The sequence below is a fragment of the Verruconis gallopava genome, assembly GCF_000836295.1.
Source record: "Verruconis gallopava strain CBS 43764 unplaced genomic scaffold supercont1.31, whole genome shotgun sequence".
In the NCBI taxonomy this organism is placed as follows: domain Eukaryota; kingdom Fungi; phylum Ascomycota; class Dothideomycetes; order Venturiales; family Sympoventuriaceae; genus Verruconis; species Verruconis gallopava.
Window position 1 is genome coordinate 281954 of NW_015622167.1, and position 13879 is coordinate 295832.

General features: G+C 49.8%; 5 protein-coding genes across 5 annotated transcripts; 3 read left to right on the forward strand and 2 right to left on the reverse strand.

Moving 5' to 3' along the window:
• Nucleotides 1-137: 137 nt before the first annotated feature.
• On the reverse strand, nt 138-4264 carry PV09_07674 (uncharacterized protein). The gene is made up of 3 exons (XM_016361477.1): nt 1372-4264; nt 1097-1320; nt 138-1046 (listed from the first exon to the last, which is right to left on the reverse strand). Exons 1-3 carry the CDS (start codon nt 4069-4071, stop codon nt 623-625), a joined length of 3348 nt encoding a protein of 1115 aa, XP_016210803.1. The 5' UTR covers nt 4072-4264; the 3' UTR covers nt 138-622.
• Nucleotides 4265-4386: 122 nt separating this feature from the next.
• On the forward strand, nt 4387-5565 carry PV09_07675 (uncharacterized protein). Its single transcript, XM_016361478.1, has 4 exons — nt 4387-4627; nt 4684-4799; nt 4853-4966; nt 5020-5565. The coding sequence occupies exons 1-4, from the start codon at nt 4603-4605 to the stop codon at nt 5374-5376; spliced, it is 612 nt and encodes a 203-aa protein (XP_016210804.1). The 5' UTR covers nt 4387-4602; the 3' UTR covers nt 5377-5565.
• On the reverse strand, nt 5391-6499 carry PV09_07676 (40S ribosomal protein S26E). Its single transcript, XM_016361479.1, has 5 exons — nt 6353-6499; nt 6188-6299; nt 5934-5960; nt 5808-5883; nt 5391-5757 (listed from the first exon to the last, which is right to left on the reverse strand). The coding sequence occupies exons 1-5, from the start codon at nt 6389-6391 to the stop codon at nt 5640-5642; spliced, it is 372 nt and encodes a 123-aa protein (XP_016210805.1). The 5' UTR covers nt 6392-6499; the 3' UTR covers nt 5391-5639.
• Nucleotides 6500-6625: 126 nt separating this feature from the next.
• Nucleotides 6626-9266, forward strand: PV09_07677 (uncharacterized protein). The gene is made up of 4 exons (XM_016361480.1): nt 6626-7088; nt 7135-8008; nt 8060-8154; nt 8204-9266. Exons 1-4 carry the CDS (start codon nt 6897-6899, stop codon nt 9050-9052), a joined length of 2010 nt encoding a protein of 669 aa, XP_016210806.1. The 5' UTR covers nt 6626-6896; the 3' UTR covers nt 9053-9266.
• A 262-nt stretch (nt 9267-9528) lies between these two features.
• Nucleotides 9529-13681, forward strand: PV09_07678 (uncharacterized protein). Its single transcript, XM_016361481.1, has 5 exons — nt 9529-9986; nt 10051-10285; nt 10340-10515; nt 10570-13115; nt 13165-13681. Exons 1-5 carry the CDS (start codon nt 9804-9806, stop codon nt 13370-13372), a joined length of 3348 nt encoding a protein of 1115 aa, XP_016210807.1. The 5' UTR covers nt 9529-9803; the 3' UTR covers nt 13373-13681.
• The last annotated feature ends 198 nt before the right edge of the window (nt 13682-13879 follow it).

The following is a 13879-nucleotide window of genomic DNA, read 5'->3' on the forward strand; positions in this document are numbered from 1 at the left end:
TCTGCTTTACTTCTGATGCTTTGCTTTCGCATCATCACGTTATTACTGCAACAGAGAAACGAGTGCCGATATAAACAATCCACTTGAAGTAGATCCCGCAATCACAGATGCCATAAGCCTCCCTATTTTGACATTCCATGTTGTTTAGCAAGTTTATACATCACGAAGTGCTGTTTACACTGCGAAATTAAAATTTGTTGCCCGTGAGAAAATGGGACGCCGTCTTGTAAAGATATTTTCGCATTGGTACAATCACCAGTGCATTCGGTTTCTAAAGTACACAATTTGATCTCGTTCATTGCTCCCCCTTTCCTTGGACTTTCAACCATGGTATCTTGAGCTCATGAATACCCAAATCAACCGCCGTCATGAAAAGCTACGGTGAGTACGCGCCATTATACACAGAAACCCCAGTAGATGTATATGAGAGCTGCACTGGTGGTCATAAGAAAAAACCGGTGCCCAAGTAGTGATTGAGCACAGACAGATACACGCCATGCACCTGACATTCGTGCAGCGAAAGACGCTACCTTGCCGATGCAAAAGGTGTAAGCAGAAGAGCCACTGCAGTGTTGCAAAGAAAGTAAGAATAATAATGAACAAGCCCCGTCGGTTCTGGACGTCACATGCTCTCAGGCGACATCATGCCAGGTGCGTCATCGTCCTTTTCTGGATCCGCAATTGGTTCAGTGGGAGGTGGCATATCTAGACGAAGTTTCCCAGTAGGTCTGACAATTTGCCTCACTGCACCATTGACGTCTTCCCTGCCTTCTTCGAGTTTCCGTTTCTTCTTGGCCATCTGTTGTTGCTCACGTAAAGGACGCTTACGTGGAGAGCTAATTTTCCCAGTAGGTGGCAAACGAGGCTTAGGGAAGCGCTGCTTAAGCGGCAGTTCATCGTCTTCGATGAGAACAGTTGCGTTATTACTTGTGAGCTTCGCAAGGAGAAAGTCCTGGACGAGACCAATCTCGTTCTGTATGCTGTCAATGGTAACAGGTTCGAACGGAGGTGGTGGTTCCATGATGATTCCAGTAGTAGGAACAGCCCTGCTTGAGAAGTTAGGAGCGAAGCATGCTGACTGAAATATGAAACATACGATGTGTTAGTGGATTGATAGGCGCTTGACAACCTACTATGCAGTAGGTGGAATGGCACACTCAGTGTTGTCATACCAAACTCGCTATCAAGACCCAGCTCCTTGAAACCAAAGAAATCCTCACCAATATCTTCAGCGAAGTCACCACTAGCGAACTGCTCGCTGTCATCGTTGAAGGCACCAACACCATCAGCACCAACCTGAGATGGATCTAGAGCAGGTCGCTAAAGCATGTTAGAGCTTTGCCATCCTGAGAAGAACTGTATTGAACTTACTAAAAGATCAGCAAGATGAGCCTTCATGCGTTCATGCATAACGCCCAGCTTCGTTCCGAGACGTTCAACATCATCTTTCACGTAGCTTTCAAGCGCTTCGATATCCAAACCCTGCTCGTCCAAGGCATGGAGGACATTTTCTTCAAATGACGCCGGGCGTGGAATAATAGTTGTGTCAGCAAAGTCTCTGCTCTCCTTTTCTCGAAGCTGTGATGTTTCTACGTAAGAAGCCATGCACTGAACCATGTTTTGAAAGTAGCTGCTAGCAATGTCCGTGACTGAGTCAAGAGCAGACGGCTGAAATTCCTCAAACCCAGCATGGAAGAATATCTTTGCAATGCTTCGTTGGAATGCAGCTCGACATAACCACGGAGCCATGAATGGTCCATCGTCAGAGACAACAGTAGTCTCTACATCTTGCTCCACGAATGGCTGAGGTTCATACTTCTGAAACTGGTTGGAATACATCTGTGTTTGAAGCTGCATCTGCTTCACAATGCCAATCTTGGCGCAGACTTTCCGAGTCTCTTGCATCTGTCGCATATTTGCGTCCATTTTCTTAGTCAATAAGCTTTCTGGTGCAGTAAAGCTGCCACGTGGAAGCGTACGCAAAGTTTCCTCGGAATGCATGATCGCTCTGCCTTCTGAATCGTCTTCCCACCTTAGGTTTTCAGCAATATCCGGAATGGCCGACAGTGGATCGTAATAATCTGGTAGGAGCGTGTCATTCTCTTCTTCCATAGCCTCCACCAGAGTTTCATTGGACACGGGTGCTCCGCTTTTCGTACGTTCTTCCGACGAAGCATCCACAGACTCTTCTTCTTCACCCAAGGCCTTTTTTTGCTGTCTCATCCATTGCCTCATTCCAGCTTTAGTCCTGAGTAGTGCTGGCTCTTCAGCATTTATGCGGTCAGCACGAAACAATCGATTGCGTTGAGCTGCAATGGTGGCACGGGCCTTTTTTGTAACTTGCTTCCACATTCGATATTCAAGGTCATCAGCCTCAGGATCTTCCGATGCTTCCATTGGCATGTCAGCCAGCTGTCCGGGTATATCAGCTTCTGAAAGATCAGCCTGACTTGCGGCTTCGCCAGCTATGCCGTTAGGCAATGGCGTCAATCGATTAGGTGGCGGCGTGCTAAATCCATTTTCCATTGGAACGTCCGAATCTGTCCGCAAAAATTGGTTCTTTAAATTGGTTGATGATCCACTTGCATGGAGCAGAGGTTTGGATTCTGCCCCAGGCGTTCCATCCTTTGCCTGAGGAGCCTTACGTGAGTTCGAAGAGCCTTTATTACTCTTACTCGGGGCTTTCCGGCCGCGAGAAGCCATAATTGGTTCTTCATCATCGCTGTCTTCAATGCCATCGAGCTCGGCATCAAGGCGCGCATTTCTTCGTTCCTCAGCTTCAACTTCTGCTCTGTCACGAACCTCAACATCGGGGATATGTCGAACAAGTTCATCTGTCTTCTTCTGTAGGTAGAGCGCCTTCTTGCGTAGAGGGTGATTTGGATCGGAGTTATAAGCCAAGCAATTGTTCCATATGAGATTGAGATCATTCACAATCTCTGTACGGTTTTTATACTGAAGCGTCTTGAGCTTCTTCATCATCGTGCCGATATCCATTGGATTCTTGACAACGCTGTAATAATCAGGCGCTTCTCTCTTGCTCACTCGCTGCAAGAAAGGGGTAGAGTATTCGGTCATAGCCTTAAGATTTTGTAACACCTTCTCAGCTGGCTCGTACAGCTCTTCCTGGTTGACCTTGTCTTCACTTGCCCACTTACTCCTGTTTTTGCGTACCTCTCCAATTAATCGTCTAAGTTGAGCGTCATTTGCGGCGACCATACCTCGCTTTGTGTCGATTCGTTTCAGGAGATTGCCCAACATGAGACTGGACGCGCCCAGATTTGACGAGCTTAACGAGCCTGCCTGCGCAGCTGATGTGGCGCCGACGTTACCTGCATCGTTCTGCTGACCAGAGACTTCAGCTTCGACCTGGCGGTCAAGTTCATCCAACTTCTGCTGCTCCAGCATTGCGACACGGTCATTCTCCAAAGTATAGAAGAAAAGATGGAAGTTTCGCTTTGCTGCTTCTTCTGCCGCCTGCTGATCATCTTCAACCTGCTTAGCAGTATCACTTGAAGACTTTGCCGCGTCAGAAGTAGTTCTATCCAGCAGAGACCTTGACGAATCAAATTGTGTTGGTGAGCGATGCGCTTGAGTGGTATGCACAGCGCCCATGCTGGCCGAGATTACGCCATGGGACTTTGCGATTGCATGTTCTTCTTGCTCATCTTCGTCATCGTCACCATAGTCATCCTCATCTATGTTTCTCGCCGGTTTCTTGGACCCAACGAGTAAGCTGGAAGCAGCCGTGGTTGTCGCATCGCCAGTTTCGTCTTGCACCGCTTGCACAGATGCACGTCTTAGCATCTGCTGTGTCTCCTCTTTCGCGCTGAGCAAGGCCATAAGTCGCGACTCGGCGATTCTGTACCTCTGGCGAAACTCCCCAGCTCGTAGATCCTCCTCGGCGGTAACATCGGTACTTCCCCCTCCATTGACAGCCGATGTATTGTCCGTAGAGTTGCCATTTGTCATAATCGGGGTGCGAAGCCGTGAGGCTGCGCCATGGCTGGAAAGACGGGCGGTGCGTGGAGGGTTCTGCGATGCCGAATGAGGGGGGTGAGCGCGGCTCATAGTCCTGCTTTACGAAGGCTTGGCGGAGCGAACAACGGTAACATTCACGCTCGCCCTCCTAGCCCTCTTGACGGTGGCGCGCGCGAAATAAACCGGGCTCATGGAATGCGACGGCCTAGATCTGATGGATTCTGAGAAAAAATGGAAGAAAAAAGCGCTCTGGTTGATGAAGGAGGCAGTCGTTTGGGGCGGCCACACGAGTTGACGTTGGGTCAAAGACGGAGCCAGCTGCGACAAGCCAGGGATGACACGTGACTTTTCCTGCCTCAGGCTGGTGTTTCCAGGAGCTGAAGCTTGGAAGATTCATGTCGCATACGTACAGCTGCAGGTCTTGGAGCTGTTCTGAAGCCGCCATCCGCCTTGCAGCTGTCTATTCTGTATGCGACTGTTTGCAACAAACAAGTGATCGATTTATTCCCAGTGTCCATGTCATGGATTATCTTCATCTTTGAAGCTTCGCGTAGCAATCTCTTTACCGATAACGCCTGTTGTCAGTACCACCAGGTTCGATATTGAGCATTCACAGCCGCAATGAGAATAAGGCAGTATCCAGCCTGTGAGAGCCAAACAAGTAATTATGACGATGTCTTCCTAAACTAACTGAGAACGCAGTTGCCTTTGCTGGCTTGCTCATAATTTCCGCATACCTGGGTCTCGCTCCGCAGACCATCCCTTCCTACAAACAATCAGATAAAGTCTTACATTTTGTAACATTCATACTCCTTACAGTATATTCTACTGCGAGCTTGGTATATACAAGCACGTCACTGACATTTGCCAGTTGTCTTTCTACTGGATAATCGAAACATCCCGACGGCGTGTGCTACATCTTACTCTCTTCGTGTGTCCTGTCACACTTGGTATTGGGTCCGAAATTGCCCAAGGATTGTTGCCAGTATGTGTACTCTTTCTTCTATTTGTATGTACGAAAATACTAATTCGACCCAGAATGGCCGTGAATTCGACCCCTATGACATCCTTGCAAACCTTTTAGGTTGTGCCACGGCAATTGCCGCATGTACATGGTATCACAAACGAATGCTTGAAAGAAAACGACAAGCTAGACAATACAGTTTAGTCTCTGGAGAAGCCGACGTAGAACTGGGAGAGAATATCGGAGAGCAAGAGTCTGGGGTTACCGGAACACACTCTCAGACTCTTGAGGAAGAAGTGGATAATTGGGATGAGAACAACTGGGAGGACGACGAACCGACTGCCACCGAGGACAGTGGCGACGTGTCCAAGGCTACGGGTGAGGATGTAGACAGAGCTAGCGCGAAGGAGCCTAAGAAACGAAGTGATTGAATGGCATCACGGGATATGACGGAACGGAACGATAAATTGTGATATGTATATATCCACTAATACATAGCTTGCATTTTCTTCGCATTGTGTTGAGGACTCAGAGCAGTAGGTGCATGATCCTCATGACTATATTCTATTCAGTCATGATTCATGCATGAATACACGACTGTGCTCGTGGTAATTTCGTGCGCCAAATCATGCATAAATGCCCATAGTTGAACCGCAGAAACTCCCGTCATTTTCCCCATCGAGCAACCTTATCTCTATGCCTGAGCACCAGCAGCTTTCGCAGCCTGCTGTGGGTTGATCTTCTTGCCGTCCTTGTTGTATCGCACACGCGGTGGTGGGGTACGGATACGGCGTCCCTCACGGGATCGGACACTGCCATCGTCAGCTTCTTGTGTGGAAGCTGCATAGAGAAAACATCATACCGAACAATCTTGCCGTGGATAGCGCAGCTCACACAGTACTGGAGCTTGAGGTACATCTTTGGTACGGTGTATTCGGCTAACAAAAGTCAATACCAAAGGTTCATCTCAGCGCAAAGAACTCCTTACGGAAGACAGAGGCATCGGAGATATCACCTGCAATTGTCAGCGCTAAGTTGAACGGCGGAAAGGGTGGGGGTTAAGCAGAGAAAAATGCTGTAGAGGGTATCGAGACGACGGCACAGAGTGCTTCACGTAATGAAGCCTAGCTACTTGCGGTACGGGTGCTTTCGCACTGTTATCCCCAATGGCAAGCTTCGAAAGAATATGCTATGCAGCGATTGTCTCGAATCTGGAGTTTAAGGGTGTCAGGATCGACATACGGATAGCAGCAGATTCTACCATGTTCCTGATGGTGAATCTCTTGATCGCCTTGTCCTTGGGAGTGCATCGAGAGCAGTTGGAACAGCGGATGGGCTTGACATGGCCTCGACCCTACCGAAGGCATCAGTTTTGCATCGCAACACCATAGATTGGCAGCCACGAACCTTCTTGTTGCGGCCGTTGGAAGCGCGCTTCTTGACCATGGCTACGACGGGAGTGCAGAGGGTTCTGTTGGGTAGTTCTGGGGGTTGTTGGTACGAGAAAGGCAGGCTGTGAGCGCAGACGGGATCAAATTCGAATGTCTGTGGACTACAAACTCTTGGCGTGTGAAGGTTATGTAATCAGTCCAAACCGCTTTTGGGCTTCCTATGCAGCGACCCACTCGGCGTATGCTCATGACCCATTTGGGCGTTGGGCGTTTGTTTGGAACTGTTTGTCAACTCGTAACAAGAGCGTGTATAGATCGCGTAGGCTGTTCCCAGGCTCGTGTTCTGTGCAAGCATCAATCACGGCGTGCGAGTACGCATTCAAAGTCCTTCCATTGCTCTGAAGGTTTGCACAGGGCGTGAAGGTCATCAGCCAGCGCTCGTCCGCACTTTCAACTCGGCCACCCAGCTAGAAGATCTTCTTTGCAAAGCCATAGCAACCAGGACCTACCCTAATCGAAACACGTACTTTGTTGCAGCGACGACGCATCCATTGATCACAATGTCGCACACAGGCACATTAAGAGGCACGCCGAAATCTCGAGCCGGCGCAAGTCAGACGGGCACTTTCTCCAACTCCCCTTCGCATATCCCCCGTCCAGCTCTCGATACACATGCCAGTCAGACTAGTGCAAGCGACGCAGGCACGTCAACATTGAGTGCCAGTAGGCAGAAGCAGTCAAAGCGAGACGAGGTACGCTGCTCCCTACGTCCGCTGTCAGCTCCTAATTCGACAGTAGGCTATCCGTCGACGCATTGAGACCGACTTGAACAAGAAACGCCATGTACCGACTCGTGCCCGGCACTCTAAAAAAGCTCCACCAGGTACTGTTCTCGCTTTAAAGCCGAGTCAAGCTCTTCAGATAAAGCCAAGCACAACCGTAGCAGAAGCTGCGCAGCTCATGGCTGCTAAGCGAGAGGATTGTGTGCTCGTCACCGATGACGATGATAGGATTGCTGGCATCTTCACAGCCAAAGATCTTGCTTTCCGTGTTGTCGGCGCAGGAATCAAGGCACGAGATGTCACTATTGCAGAGATCATGACTAAGAATCCGCTGTGCGCGAAGACGGACACAAGTGCCACTGATGCCCTCGACCTGATGGTTCGAAAGGGCTTCAGGCATCTGCCTGTCATGGATGAGAATCATGACATCTGCGGTATCCTTGATATCACGAAATGCTTTTATGACGCAATGGAAAAGCTTGAACGAGCATACACGTCGTCACGGAAGCTTTACGACGCTCTCGAAGGCGTCCAAGCAGAGCTTGGTTCTAGCCAGCCACAGCAGATCATCCAATATGTCGAGGCAATACGCAACAAAATGTCCGGCCCTACTTTGGAATCTGTCCTGACAGGTCTACCACCGACTACAGTCTCCGTGCGCACGTCAGTCAAAGAGGCCGCAGCCTTGATGAAGGAGAATCACACCACAGCAGTGCTAGTTCAAGATCAAGGACAAATCACGGGTATTTTCACTAGCAAAGACGTAGTATTGCGCGTCATTGCAGCCGGACTTGATCCCGCAACCTGCAGTGTCGTTCGTGTGATGACACCTCATCCTGACTTTGCTCCGATGGATATGAGCATTCAGGCAGCCTTGCGCAAGATGCACGGTAAGCTGTTATTCAATATCGCGCGTAGTAAGACTATTGACTATAACCTAGATGGCCATTATCTTAATCTTCCCGTCATGAGCGATGCTGGTGAAATTGTTGGCATGGTTGACGTTCTAAAGCTGACATATGCTACGCTTGACCAGGTGGGTATAATCACAACTTAGCCTGTGTAGTGGATCTAACTGTCGGCAGATCAATACAATGTCTAGTGGCGACAACGAAGGACCTGCTTGGAACAAATTTTGGATGTCTTTTGACAACGAGACGGAATCCATGATGTCTGGGGAAGGCGGTAGCCGAGCTCCTCATACACCAGATCACCGTTCTCTCATGTCACCAACTATGGACCGTCCCGGAGTTCACGACAGAGGTGACAGTGTGCTGCCCAATGACTCTGCATCACATCACGGGGCTGAAAGCCCCGATCACTCAGCGCTTGCCGGACAAAGTTCTCCTCCTGTCATAAATACTCCGTTTCCCTTCAAGTTTAAGGCTCCAAGCGGACGCATGCACCGCCTGCAGGTCGTTGGCTCCGACGGTATTGCTGACCTTATCAGCCAAGTCGGTCAGAAATTAGGGGCAGAAGCTGCCACAATTGGCGGCGTTCCCGAAGTTAACGATGGCTCAGTTGGCAAATCCGGCTTTGCTCTGAGTTATCTTGACAATGAAGGTGATACTGTATCAATCACAACTGATCGTGATCTCCTGGAGGCTATTCAGCTTGCACACAAAAGTCACAGAGAAAAGGTTGATCTCTTCGTTCATGACCCAGATCAACCTCCGCTTCCGTCTACAGTTGATCCACAGCCTGCACCAGCCAAGCCGCCAACGCCGCCAGAATCCGTACTGCGTGAGCGAAAGCGACATGACAGCGACTCTGAGGACGAAGACTATGAACGGCGACGACGCTCGCGAAATCAGCCGCAGCCTCAGGAGCAGCTCATCGCCGGAGTGCCCAATGAACTTTTGCTTCCAGGTGCCATCGTGACGCTGGCCGTGGTCATTGTGGGCGTCTTTGCGCTCAGCCGAACCAGTCGGTAAACACTGCGCAAGGCCATGCCTTCTCCGTCCAACCCCGACTCAGTTGGGGGTCCGGGTGTTGTCAGGATGATTTTTGCGCTTTCACACATAGGCACATGTTGTATTCAAGGCCGAGGATGCAGTGTCAGAGTAGATTCGACGTTGTCCATGGGTATTTGTTAAGTTTAGTTATCAACATCGCCGTTGTATTGACCAGCCCAGGTCATCTTTGCAAGCGTCCCGACCTTCGATTGTGCTCTATGATTGACCGATCTCGTTGTAGTACGCGATGGTCTCCACTCAGCGAGACCAGATGACTTGCCTCGTTGATCTGCCACGATTTCGCGTGCCACCCATCGAGCAAAGGAAAGCATGTCTTTCTCCGTGCCAGACACGGCCACGAGCGTGCGCAGCCGCTCGGGCGTGGTGTGATTGGCTCGCCTCGCAGCATTTTTTTGAACTTTTCCTGGCTGGGATCACTCGTCAAGCAGAAACGCAGCTGCTACCCCACGACTTTTTGTTGTCCCTCTTCGGCACACATCCTCATCCCCATTCTCCCTTCGCAGCCCGACCTCGCTGCCGTGCTCTCGAGAGCTGCTAGATTGGCCCTGGCCGTGATTGCGTCTCGAACTGCCTTTCTGTTCTTCCCAGACGAGGTGTGGCAAGACCCTCCATTCCACAGACTCCCCAGCACCAAGCCAGACCCTCCCACCAATAAATATCTGCGGCCGAGCAACAGCAGCACAAAGACGCTTCGGCGCGAAGTCCCATCATGTCCGTTCTTCCACCCGAGGTCCACCAAGCGCTCGGCCAGCTTCTGCACGGCCTTCAGTCCTCAGACAACGTTGTAAGGAGTCAGGCAGAGTCACAGCTAAACGATGAGTGGAGCACGTCGAGACCTGACGTGCTATTGATGGGTTTGAGTGAGCAAATTGAGGGTGCAGAGGATCCAGCTGTAGGCCAACCTGACACTTTAAGCTCCATGGGCGGCTCATTAGGTTGTGCTAATGTTGACGTAGACGCGTTCTTTCGCAGCAGTTTTGTTCCGCCGCGTTTCGAACCGCACACGGAAAGATCCAGCGTCAACAGATCAAAACCCAGTCACGAAGGAGCTATTCCTCACCTTGACGCCGCCACAGCGAGATGCCATACGGACTAAGCTGCTCCAGGCCCTTAACTCAGAGACGAACCCTGTTGTCCGTAACAAGACGGCAGACGCAGTCGCAGAAATCGCAAGACAGTATACCGATGAGGGTGAGTCTTTTTGACTCAATTAGTACTAAACACGCCTTTTAACGATCATCCAAGGCGAACCTTGGCCAGAATTACTCCAGGCTTTGCTTTCATGTAGTCAGTCAGAGAATTCAGGTCTACGCGAGGCGGCCTTCAGAATCTTCTCGACTACGCCCGGCATAATCCAGAAACAGCATGAAGAATTTGTCTTGAATGCGTTTACTAGAGGCTTTAAGGACAATGATACCTCTGTATGTCATTTGTCTGCTTGTTTTGAAGGATGGCCATTCTAATCATATGCTTAGGTTCAACTCGCTGCAATGGAAGCGTTCGCATCATTTTTTCGCTCTACGAACAAGAAGTCGCAGCAGAAGTACTACCAGCTCATCCCAGATATATTGAATATCCTCCCACCTCTCAAAGAGTCAGGCGATTCTGATCAGCTTACACGAGCGTTCTTAGCTCTTATCGACCTTGCTGAAACTTCTTCAAAGATGTTTAAGCCTTTATTCAACAATCTAGTCACTTTCAGTGTCACTGTCATCCAAGATAAGGATTTAAGCGACATTGCTCGACAAAATGCCCTCGAACTTATGGCTACTTTCGCGGAACAGAATCCTGCAATGTGTAAAAAGGATCCGTCGTATACGGAAGAGATGGTAACTCAGTGCTTGTCCCTGATGACCGATGTTGGCATAGATGACGACGACGCCGCAGAGTGGAACGCCTCTGAAGACCTGGATATCGACGAAAGCGATGCAAATCATGTTGCGGGTGAACAGACTATGGACAGACTGGCGAACAAGCTCGGTGGACAAGTTCTTCTGCCACCAACGTTCAACTGGCTGCCTCGCATGATGCAGTCGTCTGCCTGGAGGGACAGGCATGCAGCTTTGATGGCTATCTCGGCCATTTCTGAGGGATGTCGAGATCTCATGGTTGGTGAGCTTGACAAAGTACTCGAGCTAGTACTTCCTGCTTTGCGGGATGCACATCCACGTGTTCGTTGGGCTGGCTGCAACGCTGTTGGTCAGATGAGCACCGATTTTGCAGGAACTATGCAAGAGAAGTATCATCAGCTGGTGTTACCAAACATCATTCCAGTCCTAGAGTCCTCAGAACCTCGAGTCCAGGCACATGCGGCGGCAGCCCTTGTCAACTTTTGCGAGGAAGCCGAAAAGTCTATTCTTGATCCGTACCTGGACAATCTTTTACAGCATCTTCTGCTACTCCTTCAAAGTCCTAAGCGATTCGTGCAAGAACAAGCACTCTCAACTATTGCTACGGTAGCTGATGCCGCAGAGTCTGCGTTTGGTCGATACTACGATACGCTGATGCCACTGCTTTTGAATGTACTTCGTCAAGAACAGGCTAAGGAGTTGCGACTATTGAGAGCCAAGGCTATGGAATGCGCAACTCTAATTGCCTTAGCTGTGGGCAAAGAGCGAATGGGTCAGGACGCTATTGCACTCTGCGATGTGCTCGCAAATATACAGAGCAGAGTTCTGAAACCGATAGATCAGTGGGACGAGAATACTGCGTCTGAGATGGCTATCGAATCCGATGATCCACAGGCTTCTTACCTGCTTCACTGTTGGGGCAGAATGTGTCGCGTCTTGGGCCTAGACTTCCTACCGTACTTACCTGGTGTCATGCCCCCTCTTATCAATCTTGCAGGTGCAAAAGCCGACATACAGCTACTTGATGACGAAGATACGATTGCCAATGTCCAGGAGGACGAAGGTTGGGAACTTGTTCCTCTTCGCGGAAAAATGATTGGCATCCGAACAAGCGTTCTTGATGACAAGCACATGGCTATTGAGCTCATTGTCATCTACGCTCAGGTGCTGCAAGGTGCATTTGAGCCCTATGTGGCTGAAATTATCAAGCGAGTTATCCTCACCGGTCTTGCGTTCTTCTTCCATGATCCCGTTAGAATTGCCTCTGCGAAATGTGTCCCACAACTTCTCAATTCCGTCAAGCAGGCTCATGGGCCACAGTCTCAGCAGTTGGCAGAGGTGTGGTCCCAGCTTGTCGTGAAAGTTCTCGAAGTGCTGACAACTGAACCCGCCATTGAGTCCCTAGCCGAAATGTACGTCTGCTTTTACGAGTGCGTGGAGGTTGTTGGCAAGAACAGTTTGATGGATAAGCACATGCAGGAGTTCGTTGAGGCCGCGAAAGGCGTTCTCGAAGATTATCAGGCACGTGTCAGGGAGCGTGAGGAGGACGCAAAGGACCGAGAAGAGGGAGAAGAGCCAAGCGAGGATGAGCTGTATGCTGTCGAAGACGACCAGACCCTGCTCTCGGACATGAACAAGGCTTTCCACACTGTTTTCAAGAACATGACCGCACAGTTTCTTCCACATTTCGAGCGGCTTCTACCGTTCTGTCAGCAGTTTGCTAACAGTCCAGAGCCGACTCAACGGCAGTGGGCTATCTGCATCTATGACGACGTTCTAGAATTTTGTGGACCCCAGAGTTGGAATTATCAGTCATACATTATTCAACCTCTCGCGAACGGTATACGCGATGATGTGGCAGCGAACAGACAGGCTGCTATTTATGGTGTTGGCGTGGCAGCGCGTCACGGTGGTGAGGTATGGGCCGAATTCGTAGCAGCCTGCATTCCTGAGCTATTCAAAGCGACACAGCGACCCAATGCACGAGACGATGATGATGTCTTTGCGACAGAGAATGCATGCGCCACCATAGCGAAGATATTACACTACAATTCTAGCAAGGTCGGCAATCAACAAGAAATAGTCAATGCGTGGGTGAATACACTCCCTGTAGAGAATGATGAGGAGGCAGCGCCGTACGCGTACAGTTTCTTGGCTCAATTGATCGAACAGTAAGTGGCATCGTGCCATTTCCATAGTTGTAGTCCCTAACTCTGACAGGCGCAATCCGGCCGTTATCAACCAAGCAGCAAAGTGTTTCATAGACATTGTCAAGGCTCTTGAGGCAGAGACATTGCAAGGTCAGACTGCGTCAAGGATTGTAGGTGCTGCCAAGGATCTTGTCCAGGTTGCGGGCTTGGATGTTGGCCAGCTGCTTGCTGGTCAGAGTGCAGAGACACAGCAAACTGTCCGTGCCTTCTTTGGTTAGGTTTTTTTTTTCTTCCATCTGCACCGTTCGCGGTGCTACGGCGCCAGCTAGGCTTTCAAACATGCGCGCAGATAGAGCCATTATACAGCTATTCATTCTCAGTACATATGAGTTCCATTGAATAAGACGCTGTCCTTTTCTTTTTGAACTATAGTCCGTCTGGAGGTAATAAATGGCATATACATTGCCAGTCCTTGCAACGTAAGGTACTACGTGGGCCATCACTGGTGTATCGTCGGACAACAACTAGATGATGTTTTCGCTCTGGCTGATTGTCTGCTGTTCCTCCCGTATGTAATCAGCATGCACTTAAATGTTCAATTTCTAATCTATGTTTTTACTTTGGGGGCAGGGTGAGGGGTCTTCTCGGTTCGCCTTTTGTTCTTACGTGTTTGTGTGCTGGTAGAATGTGACTGTGACGACGCTTCTGGTTTGGCTAAATGTGCTGAACTACTATTGACATTGTATTATCGTGCTCACGGTATGCAGCCCTTGTCTGTGGGCAAA